The sequence below is a fragment of the Scyliorhinus torazame genome, chromosome 7, assembly GCF_047496885.1.
Source record: "Scyliorhinus torazame isolate Kashiwa2021f chromosome 7, sScyTor2.1, whole genome shotgun sequence".
Classification (NCBI taxonomy): Eukaryota; Metazoa; Chordata; class Chondrichthyes; order Carcharhiniformes; family Scyliorhinidae; genus Scyliorhinus; species Scyliorhinus torazame.
The window spans coordinates 69,366,055-69,382,873 of record NC_092713.1 but is presented as its reverse complement, the minus strand read 5'-3'; the positions used below and the strand labels follow the sequence as shown (position 1 = coordinate 69,382,873).

Genomic DNA, 16,819 nt, shown 5'->3' with positions numbered 1-16,819 from the left:
GGGGCATGGACACTGACAGCATTTCAGGACCTGGACCCCCAGGCTCCCCATCATCCGACGCCAGCGATGACCGACCATGACTTGCCTCAGTGACGATCGACCAGTCTCGTCCGCACAACCTGGCCACCGCATCGACCAGTGTGAAAATCAACGGCCACGTGACCTCTTGCCTGCTGGACTCGAAAGCTTCATACACCTGGATACGGAAGTCCACATCCGGGGTGTCGCTCCTGACTTGGCTCGCGGCTCCAGACCAGTCCTGCTCCGTAGGCACGTCCGACTCCGCAAGGCGGACCCGTTGGTGGAGAGGGTGCAATTGCTCCATGCAAACCCCCAGTATGCCTACGTGACATACCCCGATGGCCGCCAGGATACTGTCTCCCTCAGGAACCTGACACCAACAGGTTCCACACACACACACACCCCTCTGGCCCGGCGCCACCCTCCCCTCCCCCGGCGCTCCCAGCATTAACCCCACCAAGACCATCCGTCCTTCCCCTGCCCACGCCCGTGGAGGAGGAGGATTTCGGCACACTTCTGGAGTCACCGAACATCGGGCCAGCATCAGCATTGCCGCCACCACTACGTTGCTCCCAGCGGAACATCAAGGCACCGGACGGTTAAACCTCTAACTGGTCCGCCGGACTTCAAAAGACATTTTCTTTCTGCTCAAATACTGTAAATATAGATTGATTGCTGTATATAGTTCTCCACCACCCCCGCCGGACTCAATTTTAACAGGGGTTGAATGTGGTAAACCACTGTTGCACCTATATTAGGTGATGTAAGGTAGGACCTGTACTACAGGTTTGCCGGTAGTCCCTGCCTGCTGGCTCCGCCCAGTAGGTGGAGTATAAATATGAGTGTCCTCCTTTCAGCAGCCATTTTGCCAGCTGCTGTGGGAGGCCACACATCTTAGAGCAATAAATTGATCGTGCCTCAGCCTAGTACACTGAATACTTGATGGTGGAGATTTTCTGATGGAATTTAAGTAATTACAGATTGAATGTTTCACAATAACTTAACTTTACCTGAACTCTACTTACTGTAATATCCAAGATTAAAATGAACTCAACAAGACTATTTAAGGTTAAATTCTCTGCATAGCTGCCAAGTTAACAGTCTGCAGTTCATCATATTGTTGCTAGTTATTGGTTTCGCAGTGCTTTACCCTTGAGTGTTGGCCTAGGTACAGTAGAAAATATCTGCTTCTCCATGGTCACTTGTATTCGGCTTGGAAGCAGAGTGAATCTCCAGGGCCACACATCATCGAGAAGGAGGCGGTCAGGTCGGGAAAGGTCTACCCAGGCCTGGGGCCACACACCATCAAAAGCGAGGGGTTTGGGTGGAAAACCAGGGAAGGGGGCCACACTCCATTGAGAGGGAGGAGGTCTGGTTGGGAATGACCCACCCAGATTCACACATCATCGAGAGGGAAGAGGTTAGTCAGGAAGTGCCTGGTCCTGGGCCACACACCATTGAGTGATATGAGATTGGGTCAGGTTGAGAAAGATTGGCCCGGGGGTCAGGGTCACACACCTTCAAGGGAAGTGGTCAGGAAGGGCCTTCTAGGTGAGACACTAGGCATTTCATCTTGCCTTGCACTCCAGCAGCCTCCAGCCAGGTCAAAAATGAAGAAAGCTCTAACAGAATAGAAGCAAAACCGTCCTCACACAAGTCCTCATGTGAGACAAGCAAAGGAGCTACTGGGGAATGTGGCACATGCTACTCGGCCAGTGATTGCTCTTGTTCAGAATCAGGATGGCCGATGTGCCAGACTGCCTCATTTGGACACTGACCATCCAAGTTGACAGGTGACTTGACCAATGAGGCAGGACCTTCTGAGAACATGGACCCCAGTGATTAGCTCTTCGTTCACCCTCCTCTCCTGGGTCCTGCAGATGTGACCACTTCGTTAGCATATGCAAGTGGGCAAATGGCTATTGAAACCAACTGCCAGGTACAACTGAATATTTCTCAAGCCAGAATACAACCATGGCCCTTTAAATCTGTTTGTCCAATTTTGTGACCCAGAAATGGGAAAATTAAGTCCAATTTTGTCATTACCAGTCTTGGATTCAGTAGAAATATAATCCAAGCATTTTTAATGTGACCCTAAAACAAAAGGTAGCTTTTCCTTTATCAGTGTTACGTGTGGAGCTAATCTTTGCCACACAGTGCAAATTAAGTTAATTGTTGTGTTTTCTCTCCATTGTGTGGTTATTTTTAAAATTTATTTATCTCCTTCGCACGTTCCATGTCACCACTCTGGCCGGGGGTCCCTCACCCTTCCTCCTGACCCCCATCCTTCCTACCCGCCATGACCATCTTCCCAGACCCAGCCCCTGCCCTAGTCACAATCACTCCCCTACACCTCCCCCTTCCCAGAAACCCCACACCACTTCCTCTTGAAAACATCTCACCCAGTATCATCCCCATTCTCTCACCATTCACACCTCCCAGGCCCATCGAAACCTTCCCATACAGGTTCCAACGGCCTCGGCCCCTCCCCCCTCCTCAATCCCATTCACTAGCCAACATCTTTGCTAGAACGGTGGCCACTGCAAGAGCCCGTCCCCCACATCAAATAAAACATACCAACTCCTATATCCCCCACACCCACCCCCTCCAAATTCCCAACACCCCACATCCAAACAAACCCCCAAACCGAAAGAACCATAAATCCCCACCAACCCTCCCAAACCAGCCCAACCCAAACCTCTATTACACAAAACAGTAAACCATAACGGGAAAATACAACATAAAGGAAAGGAAAAACCCTGTTAAAATCCGTCAAAGTCTAAATTCAGTCCAATCCCAGGCCTTCTGCCTTCACGAACGCCTCTGCCTCCGCCACCGTCTTGAAGCAATAGTTCCTGCCATTATGCGTGACCCTCAGCTTCGCCGAGTGGAGCACACCAAACCACACTTTACGTTTATGCAACGCCGCCTTGGCTTGATCGAAGGCCGCCCGACTCCTTGCCAGCTCCGTTGTCAAGTCCTGGTGTATATACGCATACCATCTCCATCCCACTCCACTCCTGCTTCTGCTTCACCCACCTCAGAACCTTCTCCTTCACTTGAAAATTGTGAAAGCAGACAATCACAGCTCTCGGCGGTTCATTTGTCCTCGGTTTTGGCAGGATCGACCGGTGGGTCCTGTCCAATTAGTTTTTAGAGGGATCCCCCCCTCCCCCATCAACCTCGGCAGTATGTCGGCTCACAGTCCTCTGTTGATCTCTGCCACCTTCCGCAGCTCCTCACCCATCACGGTGAACTGGTCACTATGCTGCGACAATGCCTCCTCCATCTCCTTCAGTTTCTCCCCTTGCTCCCGCACCACAACTGAAGTCTTCACCAACTCCTCTCTCATTGGGGCAAGGGTCTTACCCACCCACTCCTTAAGCGAGTTCATCATCTCCATCCATGCCTTTCAAATGTTTTGAGAACAACTGCTCAAATTCCCCAGCCATTACTTCAGCCATCTTTTCCACCGTGATGGGTGCGACCCCACTAGACGGGTTCTCCCGCCATCTTTACCCCTGCAGCACTCCCTGCCACACATGGCGGTGGACTATCTATCGCTCACTCCCTTTTTCCCTGGATTCTTTTTTCCAGTCCCATTCTATAAATGCCTCAGATCTTCCCACAGTTTCTCGCAAAAGAATTTTCCCAAAACTAGGTGCAAAGTGTCAAGAAAAGACTACTCTGACAGGAGCGACCAAACATGTGACCTCCACCTTCATGCCGCAACCAGAAGACCCCCATTCTGTGACATTTACTGTATTATCCTATACATTCTCTGAGCTTGTGGCCTTTTGATTGAGAAATATCTTGTGTTATTGTGGATTTTTAATCCCTCACATATTTTCCCCAGCAATAGAAAATATGATTGGATAAATGTTTGAAAGGAAAACAAATCAGGCTGTTGGGGTTGGGACTATTGGGACTTCTGTTCTGTTGGAGCTTTTTTTCACTCTATGATGAGCTGATGCAGGCTGAATGGTGTCCTTCTGTGCATTATCATTCTATATTTCTGTTAAAAATAAAAAATCCAATTTTGTCTCATTGCCACAAGAGATCAATATGTTTGTGTAAAAACAAATATTCTTGTGTTACATACAATGATTACTGTTCTATAGGAATTGAATTTATCAAGATACTCTTGGACTATAATGTGCGAAAAGCTTTGCTAGAAGGATTAGTTACACGTCTTAATCCATCAATGGATGACATAAAGAATCGACCAAAAATTCTTGACGGTAAGAAAGAAAATCTCAAAGATCCCAAGGTGTAACTCAAAGTTGTGAGTTATATCAAATTAACACCACCTCAATGTTTGAAAAATGTTTATTTGTTTAATGAACAATTTTATTTGCTGGCAAAAGAAAGTTCAATCGAGTATGTAGCAATGGATCATGATCTGAATGGAGACCTGTGTAAAGAAATATCATGGGCTGAATTCTCTGCACCCCGACGCCTTAGCCGCCCTGCTTTTCTCTGTCCCCAACCGGCCGAATTCCATACGGCGTGTTTCTAATGTGATCCTGCCATTCGGGAACCTTGGGTGGCAGCTGCGGACTCAGTCCAGGGCCGCCACAGTCGGGGGAGGGCCGATCGGAGGGCAGGGCGGGCCTAATTTGGGACTGGGGGCTATGTGTGCAGGCGGTCCGGGTTGGGCGAACGGCCGATGCGGGGCTCTATTTTGCCGGTTCAGGTCCGCGGGCTGAGTCCGCCATGGAGCACGCCCTTTGATCCAGACGTGCGGGGGGCCGTATTGGCAGCTAGAGCTGTGAGCTACACAACAGCTGCCTGCTAGCCGCCTGCAAGACGGCAAATCTGTGGCCTTTTGACGTCAGTTTTCCTGGCATAAAAGACCACAGTTTTCATGATGGCGTGGGGATATAGTCCCGAAAACAGAGAATCCAGCTCCCCATTTTCTGACTATCAGTGTGGTATGCTGTGAAACGGATGTTTGTGTGTGTGTGTGAGTGGGCGTGATGAATTTAATTAAACTTTAAGGTAGTTAGACTGTGCAAGGTTAAAAACAGCAAAAGGGATAGGGGTGAAAGCAAGCATATTGAATTGAAGGTAAGGAAAGTTGAAATGGTACACCAGTGAGCAGCATGAATAGAAATTTGCATTAGGAGATAAGGGAGTGAATATAAGTTTAGCAATTGTATTTCAAAAGTAAAATTTACAACTGGCAAATATAGTAAATGAGTAAAGCAGAAATTTTATTTTCATCCAAAATTAGCAATAAAACAACATGAAAGATTTTTATATTTTGGGAAGGGGGCTTCCAAAGAGAAATTGGAAGCTGTATGGTAAGACTAACCATGATTTTCTGAAGAATGTACTGTGCTTAGAGAAAGCTTTGAGAGACGCAGTGTGAACCCTAGCCACCCTCTCAGAGAAAAGTTTAATCTGCAAAGTTTTGATGCAAGTCTTGAATTTCCATTGTCGGGCAAGGGAGAGAAGCCCTGAGAAATATTTCCCCTATAGCAACAGTAGATATATTGTGGTAATCTTACTGAGATTTTTATAGATTAAACATCTTTAGGGACTGGTGTTCTGAGTTTAACTAAGCAGAAATCTTTTGAGAAATTTTTGTAGAACTACTTTTAATTGTGTAAATGCAATCATGAGTGTTTAAATTTTCTTTTATTTTTGTTAATGTTTTAATTTCATATTTAAAATCTCCAAAAATGGTTTTGCAATTCTTGCTTCTGACTTCAGAACATATATCTTCTTGTAATAAAATACAAATTTCAAATCTTTATGACAGCTTTCCCAAGATTCCCTTTGTGATTTGGGCTGTCTGGCGACTACCACCTTCCATACCATAACACCTGCCAGTACAGCATCAAATAAAACTTTGTGAATTACGGAGAGGACTGTAATTTCTTAGTTCAATTAGAAAGCTTATGAGACTATTATTGTGGTGTGCCATAGGTAATATGTTTGATTTAATCTAAGTTTGGCCATTTCAACTTAAATGACCCAGTTTCATAAATTTATCAGTACTCAATTTAAGGTTAAACCAAATATAAAATATTTTTAAAATTTGATTTTTGGTTACACTTGTGGTACTTTAAGTAAAGCAGTAACTTGGATGGGAATTGTCCGGCTGTTGCCGCTGGCAGGATCTTCTGTCGTGCCAATGATGAATCCCCACCATGGGTTTCCTGGGGGCAGGGAGTGCATATGACAGAAAACCCTGTTAACAGTGATGGCACCAGAAGATCTCACTGGCAGCCAATAGCAGACTGTCCCCGATACGGCAAAACACAAAAACTAACATTTACATCATCAATGGTGTGTCTAAGGCAGGCCCTGACTCAATTTTCCCTTTGCTAAATGACTCTGCTGGTGCTTTTCTATATGATCTCCTATTCTCTAGGTGGTCCTGAAGCATCCTTGTTTTCCTTTGCCATGTGTAAGGATCCTCCTGTTCAACCCCTGTTTAGTCCCTTATTTTTCCCTTTCTTTTATTTTTTGAAATTACAATTTGTATCCATAGATGATTAATGCGCCTGTGATTTTAATGCAGACGTTGCCTTTAATTCAAGCAGGAGAGGTCAGTGATGACTCAGTTTGACTGACTTGGATGGCAGCCAATGAGCTGGCACGCAATGCTGAGCTGTAACCAGTGGTGATTAGTTCTCATTTCTCTGGAATGTTTCTCTCTCCCCAATAAGGCAGGGTTGTTTTAGTTTCGCTTTTGATTCTAAAGCTGGAAGGCGCAGCTCTTTTTTTCTCTCTCTCTTTCTGCTATGATGGAATCTCTCTAAAAATCCAATGTCAAAACTCGTCTCTTTCCCCAGTAAGGCTGGATGTTAATTTAGTAAAACTGTAAAGGATTGACATTAAAATTCGGGCTGGAAGCTGGGTTTGATGTGAGACAAAGAATCTTAGGGAAGAAGTGTACTCAAAGGTGGACCTTTGAGTTGAAGGCCCAGTTTAATTTCAAAAAAGATTTAGGGTGTACACTATTAATTTTTTCCAATTAAGGGGCAATTTAGCATGGCCAATCCACCTAGCCTGCACATCTTTTGAGTTGTGGGACGAAACCTACGCAAACACAGGGAGAATGTGCAAACTCCACATGGACAATGACCCAGAGTCGGGATCGAGCCTGGGACCTCGGCACCGTGAGGCAGCAGTGATAACCACTGCACCACCGTGCTGCCCTGCAGGCCCAGTTTAATAAATGCGAAAGTGTCTCTCCAGTAGAAATCCTACTGCCTGTGAGTACTGAATTAATGTTACTGCAAGAATTCCATCACCAACTGTACACCGGTGGCTTTGATCAATCAGCGTGCTGAGAGGACAGCCTGCTGCAAATAATTCAAAATTGAGGGCAGCACGGTAGCATTGTGGATAGCACAATTGCTTCACAGCTCCAGGGTCCCAGGTTCGATTCCGGCTTGGGTCACTGTCTGCGGAGTCTGCACATCCTCCCCGTGTGTGCGTGGGTTTCCTCCGGGTGCTCCGGTTTCCTCCCACAGTCCAAAGATGTGCAGGTTAGGTGGATTGGCTATGATAAATTGCCCTTAGTGTCCAAAATTGCCCTTAGTGTTGGGTGGGGTTACTGGGTTATGGGGATAGGGTGGAGGTGTTGACCTTGGGTAGGGTGCTCTTTCCAAGAGCCGGTGCAGACTCGATGGGCTGAATTGCCTCCTTCTGCACTGTAAATTCTATGACAACAAGGACTCTTATCTTTTGTTACCTTAATCCATATTATCTTTACCCCTTTCCACCCTTCTGTGTTTGTCTTGTATGTATGAGTAGAAGGTAGGACAGTAAAAGCAAGGGTTATTGGCCATCTTGTCGTTATTTTGTTGTAATTACTGCATATTTCATTTTTATTTCTGTCATAAATATACAATAATTGTGTTTCAACTAATAAACTTGATGACTGTAAATTATTGGGCAGCCAAGGGCCAAAGATTTCAGGAATTTTTATACAAATTATTGGTTAGTTGACTTGTATTGGGACTCTGGGGCATGTGGGGCCGGAATCGACTACTCTCTAGCCCAGGGTGTCGTAACACATAGGCCGAGATTCTCTGACCCGACGCTGAGTCAGAGAATCCCGGGGTGGGGGGCGTGAGAATCGCGCCCAGCCGCCTCATCGCCAGCTGCCCCACTCTCCGGCGCCGTTATCCGGGCGCCTGCGAAATTCCCACCACGCCAGTCGTGGGCCGTTGACAGCAGCCCCCGCGGCGATTCTCCGGACCCCGATAGGCCGAGTGGCTGACGTGTTTGGCCGATTCTCGCCGGCGTGGATTACTCACCAGGCGGGACCGGGAAGGTGAGTCTGCGGGGGCCATCCTGGAGGGGGGACAGGGGGATCCGACCCTGGGTGGGAAGCCCCAAGGGTGGCCTGGCCTGCGATTGGGGCCTTCCGATCGGCTGGTTCGTGGGCTGGTTCGTGGGGGCCTACTTTACTCCGCGCCGGGTCCCTGTAGGGCTCCGCCATGTTGCCCGGGGGCCGGTGCAGAGAAGGGAACCCCTGCGCATGCACGGAAATACGCCGGCCGTTCTGCGCATGCGCGAAATCATGCTGCCTGTTCCGCGCATGCGCGAACTCATGCGGGTCGCTCCGCGCTGGCTGGAGCTGCGGGGACCACTCCAGCGGCAACCTAGCCCCCTAAAAGGGTGAGAATTCCTTACTTTCGGGGGGACTTAGCCCCATTATTAGTGAACCGCATCCATCTTCACATCTATCAACTATTTTAAGATCTCATCCCCTCCCAGTATTTGCCTAAATCAATTAACTTGTATTGTTCTAATCACATCAAGTTATATTCTTATTGTATTATTGCTAACAGTTCATTATTTTCTGGTCTATTTTACACCTAGAACTGGCTTCTTACTTCAGCAGCAATGTTTCAACACCACATGTATAATCAAACTTTGTTACTTTTTTCAATTCTTTGTTCAATTTTTTTGTTAATATACTCTTCCTGCTATTAAAAAATACCAGTGTAACCTCCTTGACACATCTGCCACCTTTAAGCACATTTATTCTCATATATTCTGATTTTGACCAGAATTCTCTTGTATGTAACCTGAGCATAATGTTTATGTGTGAAATCAAATTGATAATATGAATTTGGTCTCACATTTATTTTTTATTTTATAAATTTAAAGTTCCCAATTCTTTTTTTTCCAATTAAGGGGTAATTTAGCGTGGCCAATCCACCTACCCTGCACATCTTTGGGTTGTGGGGATGAGACCCACGCAGACATGGGGAGAATGTGCAAACTCCACACGGACAGTGACCCGGGATTGGGATTGAACCTGAGTCCTCAGCGCCGTGAGGCAGCAGTGCTAATTGTCACACATTTAGCTTTCTTCCCTCACAATAGTACCAATAGTTCCAATGAAGAGTAATATTGGACTTGAAACGCTAACTTTTTCTCTCCCCACAGATGTTGCCAAACCTGCTGAGTTTCTTTGTTTTTATTTCCGATCTCCACTATCCACAATATTTTGCTTTTATTTTTATCAACTTCTAGTCTATCTTTTCTACTTCAATGTCAATTAGCTTTCCTTCTTTGACATAATTCCTCAACATATATTTGCCAATTATTTATTTCTACCTTAAATTGAATAATTCAATAGTTGTTCACCTTTATTTTTGTTTAACTCACTCACATCTCCTCAAATCACTCTCTTGTCCAAAACAAATAAGCTCTGTCTCTCCTATCCACATGTCTCTATTCTTATTACTGTCTTGCCTGAGTCCATCGTTCAACCTCCTGTATGTTCACATTTTTACATTTGGATAAGCTAAGACTTATGGAAGACTGGAAACCAACCAGGAGAGCATTGCAATAGTTGAGTTTTGAGATGACAGAAGCATAGATGAGGATTTAATCAGCAGAGATGCTGAGGCAGGTGTGGAGTTGCACAATGTTACAGGTGAAAGGAGGTGATCTTTATGATGGAGAGGATATTGGTTAACAGTTCGTCTTGAGGTAAAAAAATGATATTTGGAAATTGCGACCAGCCTGATACAATGACCAGGGAGTCATTGGAATTGTTGGTGAGAAACTGGAGGGGATGGAAGGAGGGGTTGTAGACAATGACTTTAATCTTCCAAATTAACTGAAGGAAATTGCAACTCACCCAGGATGTCTAATAAGTAGGCTAACAACACAGACAGTGAAAGGGATGATAGAGGTTGTGGAGAATTTAAGTTGGGTGTTGCTGGCATACATGTAATGTCACCGAGGGACAGCATGTAGGGGAGAAATAGAAGGCATCAAGGATCGATGCTTGGGGGCCACAAATGATAACAGTGAGGGTGTAGGAAGGTAAGCCATTGTTGGAGATGCTTTGATTAAAACTGGATAAGAGCAGGGTAGTCCCAGATAACTAGATAGAAGTCAAGTGTTGTTTATGATTATTGATTTGAAGTTAGGGCCGATAACAAAATTCCTACAGTGTAGGAGGCCATTCGGTTCATCGGGTCTGCACTGACCCTCTGAAAGAGCACCCCGCCTAGGCCCAACCCCACCCTATTCTGTAACCCCACTTAACTTTTGGACACTAAGGGGCAATTTAGCATGGCCAGTCCACCTAACCTGCACATCTTTGGGCTTTAGGAGGAAACTGGAGCACCCAGAGGAAGCCCATGCAGACATGGGGAGCCAAAGAGAAAATGCTGGAAAATCTCAGCAGATCTGGCAGCATTTGTAGGGAGAGAAAAGAGTTAATGTTTCGAGTCCAGATGACACTTTGTCAAAGCAGACCATGGGGAGACTGTGCAAACTCGACACAGTCACCCGAGGCCGGAATTGAACCTGGGTTCCGGCACTGTTAGGCAGCAGTGCTAACCACTGTGCCACCATGCCGCCCATGTGATCAATCTGCAAAGTGGTCAAGAAGGATGAGAAGAGATGGAGCGCTATGGTGATAGTAATAGAGGATATAATTTGTGACTGGTGCTGTTTTAGTGCTGTTGCAGGGTGGAAACATAAATGGAAAGATTCAAACTGGAAGTTGCAAGAAACTGGAAGTTGCACATTTGGCAAGTGATGGCATGTGAATTGTTCAACAGTGAACAGTATCACATCAAAGTCATATGCTCCAGTCTATCCTGAATCAACATGTATATGTGCAAATTTACCAGAAGTCACCAGGATCTTTTGCCGCATTCCTTCCCTAAACTAGTACTTAGGTGAAATGTATTGTCCCACTAAGATCCGCTAATTAAATATGGATCAGATTTAAACTAACGTGTTTATAGCTCAGCCATACATTACTTTTCCCAATGAACCATCTGAAGAGCTGTTAATTTTTCCTAATGCAAAATATTTATTAGCATCCGAAAATAATTTTCACAAATTAAGTTGTTTTTAATTCATAAATTCAGTGTAACTTAAATGCCAATAAAATTATATAGTTTTACTAGCATCTGTTATGTAGAATTTTTTTAAGACAGTAATGTTCTTTAACATTTAGATGAACCCACAACAAAGCTTACAGAATCCACACCTTTGTTTGTACAGCAGGCAGCAGCAGCAAAAGTTATCGGGTAAGTCAGGTGCCAAATTATTTTATTGAAGACAAAATCCAAGTGGGTTTCTGCAAATCACCAGTTCACCAATTGTTTTTTTTAAATAAACATTTCATTGAGGTATTTTTGGTATTGTAACAACAACAAAATAAACAATGTACATGAAACTATAAGCATAGTGCAAAAGCCGTCTCCCTTCCTTACAGGTCCCACGTTTATTAACCCCCTACTCTAAGCTAAACTAACCCCCCCCTTCTGCTGACGATTAATTTTCCACGAAGAAGTCGACGAACGGTTGCCACCTCCGGGTGAACCCTAACAGTGATCCTCTCAAGGCGAACTTGATTTTCTCCAAACAGAGAAAACTAGCCATGTCCGATAGCCAGGTCTCCGACTTCGGGGGCTTTGAGTCCCTCCAAGCGAATAGTATCCGTCTCCGGGCTACCAGGGAAGCAAAGGCTAGAACGTTTGCCTCTTTCTCCTCCTGGATTCCTGGGTCTTCCGACACCCCGTAAATCGCCACCTCTGGACTCAGTGCCACCCTTGTTTTTAACACCATGGACATGACATCTGCAAACCCCTGCCAGAATCCCCTAAGCTTCGGGCATGCCCAGAACATGTGGACATGGTTCGCTGGTCCTCCCACACATTTTGCACACCTGTCTTCCACCCCAAAGAATCTGCTCATCCGGGCCACTGTCATGTGAGCCCGATGAATGACCTTGAATTGTATCAGGATGAGCCTGGCACATGTTGTGGATGCGTTAACTCTACTTTAAAAAAAAATATTTTCTTGAAAAGTTTTGGTCAACCAACACAGTACATTGTGCATCCTTTACACAATATTATAACAACACAAATAACAATGACCTATTTTATAAACAGAAAATGAATAAATAATAAATAACAAAAATGAAAATTAACCCTAATTGGCAACTGCCTTATCACAAGTAACACGCTCCAAAAATATAATTTAACAGTCCAATATATAATTATCTGTAGCAACGACCTATACATATTATACAGCATATATTAACAACCCTGAGAGTCCTTCTGGTCGTCCCCCCGCCCCCCCCCCCCCCCCCCCCCGATCCTGGGCTGCTGCTGCTGCCTTCTTTTTTCCATTCCATCTATCTTTCTGCCAGGTATTCGACGAACGGTTGCCACCGCCTGGTGAACCCTTGAGCCGACCCCCTTAGGACGAACTTAATCCGCTCTAGCTTTATAAACCCTGCCATGTCATTTATCCAGGTCTCCACCCCCGGGGGCTTGGCTTCTTTCCACATTAGCAATATCCTACGCCGGGCTACTAGGGACGCAAAGGCCAAAACATCGGCCTCTCTCGCCTCCTGCACTCCCGGCTCTTGTGCAACCCCAAATATAGCCAACCCCCAGCTTGGTTCGACCCGGACCCCTACTACTTTTGAAAGCACCTTTGTCACCCCCATCCAAAACCCCTGTAGTGCCGGGCATGACCAAAACATATGGGTATGATTCGCTGGGCTTCTCGAGCACCTCGCACACCTATCCTCCACCCCAAAAAATTTACTGAGCCGTGCTCCAGTCATATGCGCCCTGTGTAATACCTTAAACTGAATCAGGCTTAGCCTGGCACACGAGGACGACGAGTTTACCCTGCTTAGGGCATCTGCCCACAGCCCCTCCTCTATCTCCTCCCCCAGCTCTTCTTCCCATTTCCCTTTTAGTTCATCTACTATAGTCTCCCCTTTGTCCCTCATTTCCCTATATATATCTGACACCTTACCATCCCCCACCCATGTCTTTGAGATCACTCTGTCCTGCATCTCTTGTGTCGGGAGCTGCGGGAATTCCCTCACATGTTGCCTCGCAAAAGCCCTCAGTTGCATATACCTGAATGCATTCCCTTGGGGCAACCCATATTTCTCGGTCAGCGCTCCCAGACTCGCGAACTTCCCATCCACAAACAGATCTTTCAGTTGCGTTATTCCTGCTCTTTGCCACATTCCATGTCCCCCATCCATTCCCCCCGGGGCAAACCTATGGTTGTTTCTTATCGGGGACCCCCCCAAGGCTCTAGTCTTTCCCCTATGCCGTCTCCACTGTCCCCAAATCTTCAGTGTAGCCACCACCACCGGGCTTGTGGTGTAGTTCCTCGGTGAGAACGGCAATGGGGCTGTCGCCATAGCCTGTAGGCTAGTCCCCCTACAGGACGCCCTCTCTAATCTCTTCCACGCCGCTCCCTCCTCCTCTCCCATCCACTTACTCACCATTGAAATATTAGCGGCCCAATAATACCCACTTAGGCTCGGTAGGCGTTAACTCTACTTAACGCGTCCGCCTATAGGCCATCCTCTATCTCTCCTCCCAGCTCCTCCTCCCACTTGCGCTTCAGCTCCTCGGTCTGCGTCTCCTCTGACCCCATAAGTTCCTTGTAAACGTCAGAGACGCTCCCTTCTCCTACCCACCCTCTGGAAACTACCCTGTCCTGAATCTCCCTTAGCGGTAAGAGCGGGAAGGTTGACACCTGTTTACGTAGCAAGTCCCGTACCTGCAGATACTTGAATTTGTTTCGCCTCGCCAACCCATACTTCTCCTCCAGCGCCCTCATACTCGGAAAGCTCCCCTCTATAAACATGTCCCTCATCCTCTCAATCCCTGCTCTCCGCCATATATAGAACCCCCCATCCATACTTCCCGGGGCAAACCGGTGATTATTACAGATTGGGGACAAGACCGATGCTCCCTCTGCTCCCACATGTCTCCTCCATTGCCCTCAGACTCTCAGGGCCTCCACCACCACGGGGCTGGTGGAGTACCCTGCCAGCGGGAACGGCAGAGGCGCAGTTACCAACGCCCCCAGGCTAGTGCCCTTGCATGAAGCTGCCTCCATATGCTCTCATGCCGACCCCTCACCCACCACCCCCTTCCTGATCATGGCTATATTCGCTGTCCAGTAATAGTTACTAAAATTTGGCAGCACCAGCCCGCCCTCTCCCCGACTCCGCTCAAGCATTACCTTCCTTACTCGCGGGGTCTTGCCCGCCCAAACAAAGCCAGTGATCACTTTGTTGACCCGTTTAAAAAAGAACCGCGGAATAAAGATGGGGAGATACTGAAATACAAACAGGAATCTCGGGAGGATCGTCATCTTCACCGTCTGCACCCTCCCAGCCAATGACAACGGAAGTGCGTCCCATCTCCGAAAATCGTCCATCATTTGGTCTACTAGTCGGGCCAGATTTAATTTATGCAGCGGGTCCCATTCCCGCGCCACTTGAATGCCGAGGTACCTAAAGCTTCCCCCTACTAATCTAAACAGCAGCTCCCCCAATCACCTCTCAGTTGACCAATTGTTGACAAACTAAGGCAACGTATGGTGTACTGACAGATCTCCTATGGCACTTTGCAGTGAGTTGGAACTTCCTCTGTTTTATAATATTGGGGGGGGGGGCAGAAAGAGAGGTTGTTGGTTTAACCATGTGGAAGACAACTTCTCAATGTAAGATTGTAATAAGTCCACAAAGGCAGAAGTCTCTTCACCAGAATTCCTTTTCTTTACAAGACCAACAGCCGACCAACCATGTACACTCAGCTTGCTGTCTACACTGGGAGTGCAGAGGATCTGACGCTCCCTGTTATATACACAGAAAGGGGTCCCCTGATTGGGCCACTAATCAGGGAACTCGTATTCTAATTGGCCAATCTCAAAGGCCTGTTCTAAGTCATTACAAAGAGTCTATTTGAAATTTGAATTTAAAAAAAATCTTATTTTGGACTCCAGAAATTCCAGTTAGTGAAAAACAAAAATGAACATTTTATTTCCAAAGCATTTGGAGAGATGCAATTATAAAATGTTGGGATTAGATTTTTTAAGCATAACTCTTTGGCTAGGATGTGCACACAATATATGATATTTAACATATTGATAGATTGACAGAGAATAAAAGGGCCGATTCCATATTTCTAGCATGGAGCAGGTAAAGCCTGGTGTAAATTCATAGGCTTACATTTCATGTATGAAATCCCTTCCCACCCAGGTACCAATTGAGGTCCTTAAGTGGCCAATTCATGTCCCCTTCAGGGCTTTATCCCACTTCTTCTGGCATTAACCCAATGCGGCAGGGGTCCCACGTTCAAAGGCACTGAATATCTGATTAAGGACTGAGCATTGGAAAGGTGAGCCTTTTGAAAGCCACTCCCTGCTCTTGCTGCTGACCCATTCCCTCTTCCCCTCCAGCCGATACCACGACCCCTCCTGCCATCACTCACCTGTGCTGGGGTCTGTGCATAAATTGACTGCCCCTTTTCTTACATTACAACAATGAGTACTCTTCAAAAAGTACTTAATTGGTTATGAAATGCTTTATTTTTTATTTTTTTATATTCTCCTCCTTTTTCACATTTTCTCCCACATTTACACCCATCAAAAATAAACAATAATCAGCAAGATATGTCAATCCCCATAATAACAACGATCCCATCCGCCCACCAACCCTCAAACCTCAGCCCACATGTTTACATAAACAAATGACAAAAAGGAATCTGGGATTACCCATAGTCACCCTCAATCTACACAGCCCCCCACCCCCCACAAACTAATGTTTGATGTTATCCAGTTCTTGAAAGTGCATAATAAATAGTGCCCATGACTTGTAGAACCCCTCCGAGCTTCCCCTCAGTTCGAACTTAACCTTCTCAAGGGTCAAGTATTCCAACAGGTCCCCCCGCCACGCCAGGGCAGTGGGTGGAGAGGCTGCTCTCCATCCCAGCAGGATCCGCCTTCGGGCGATCAACGAGGCGAAGGCTATGATATCTGCCTCCGCTCCAGTTTCCAACCCTGGCTGGTCCGACACCCCGAATATGGCCTCCTGGGGACCTGGGTCCAGTTTCACACGCACCACCTTGGAAATTACCCAAAACACCTCCTTCCAGTACTCCCCTAGCTTTGGACAGGACCAAAACATATGAACGTGATTCGCGGCCCCCCCCCCCCCGCAACGCTCACACACATCCTCTACTCCTTCAAAAAAACAGCTCATCCTCGCCCTCGTGAGGTGCGCTCTATATACCACCTTCAGCTGTATCAGCCCCAACCTTGCACATGAGGTGGAGGCATTCACTCTCCGGAGCACCTCACACCAGACCCCTTCCTCTATAACCTCTCCCAGCTCTTCCTCCCACTTTGCTTTGATCCCTTCCAGTGGTGCCTTATCCTCTTCCAGAATAGCTCCGTACACCGCTGACACTGCCCCCTTCTCCAGTCCCCTTGTCGTCAACACCTCCTCCAGCAATGTGGAGGCCGG

General features: G+C 46.6%; 1 protein-coding gene across 8 annotated transcripts in view; it reads left to right on the top strand.

The window, feature by feature from the left end:
- The window catches only part of LOC140426289 (armadillo-like helical domain containing protein 1), a 146,951-nt gene that overhangs the window by 71,143 nt on the left and 58,989 nt on the right, over nucleotides 1-16,819 (top strand). For all 8 annotated transcript variants that reach the window (XM_072510865.1, XM_072510861.1, XM_072510867.1 and 5 more), the window contains 2 exons: nucleotides 4,143-4,262; nucleotides 11,480-11,552. In XM_072510865.1, the coding sequence (XP_072366966.1) occupies nucleotides 4,143-4,262; nucleotides 11,480-11,552 (193 nt within the window). The remainder of the gene's footprint in view (nucleotides 1-4,142; nucleotides 4,263-11,479; nucleotides 11,553-16,819) is intronic.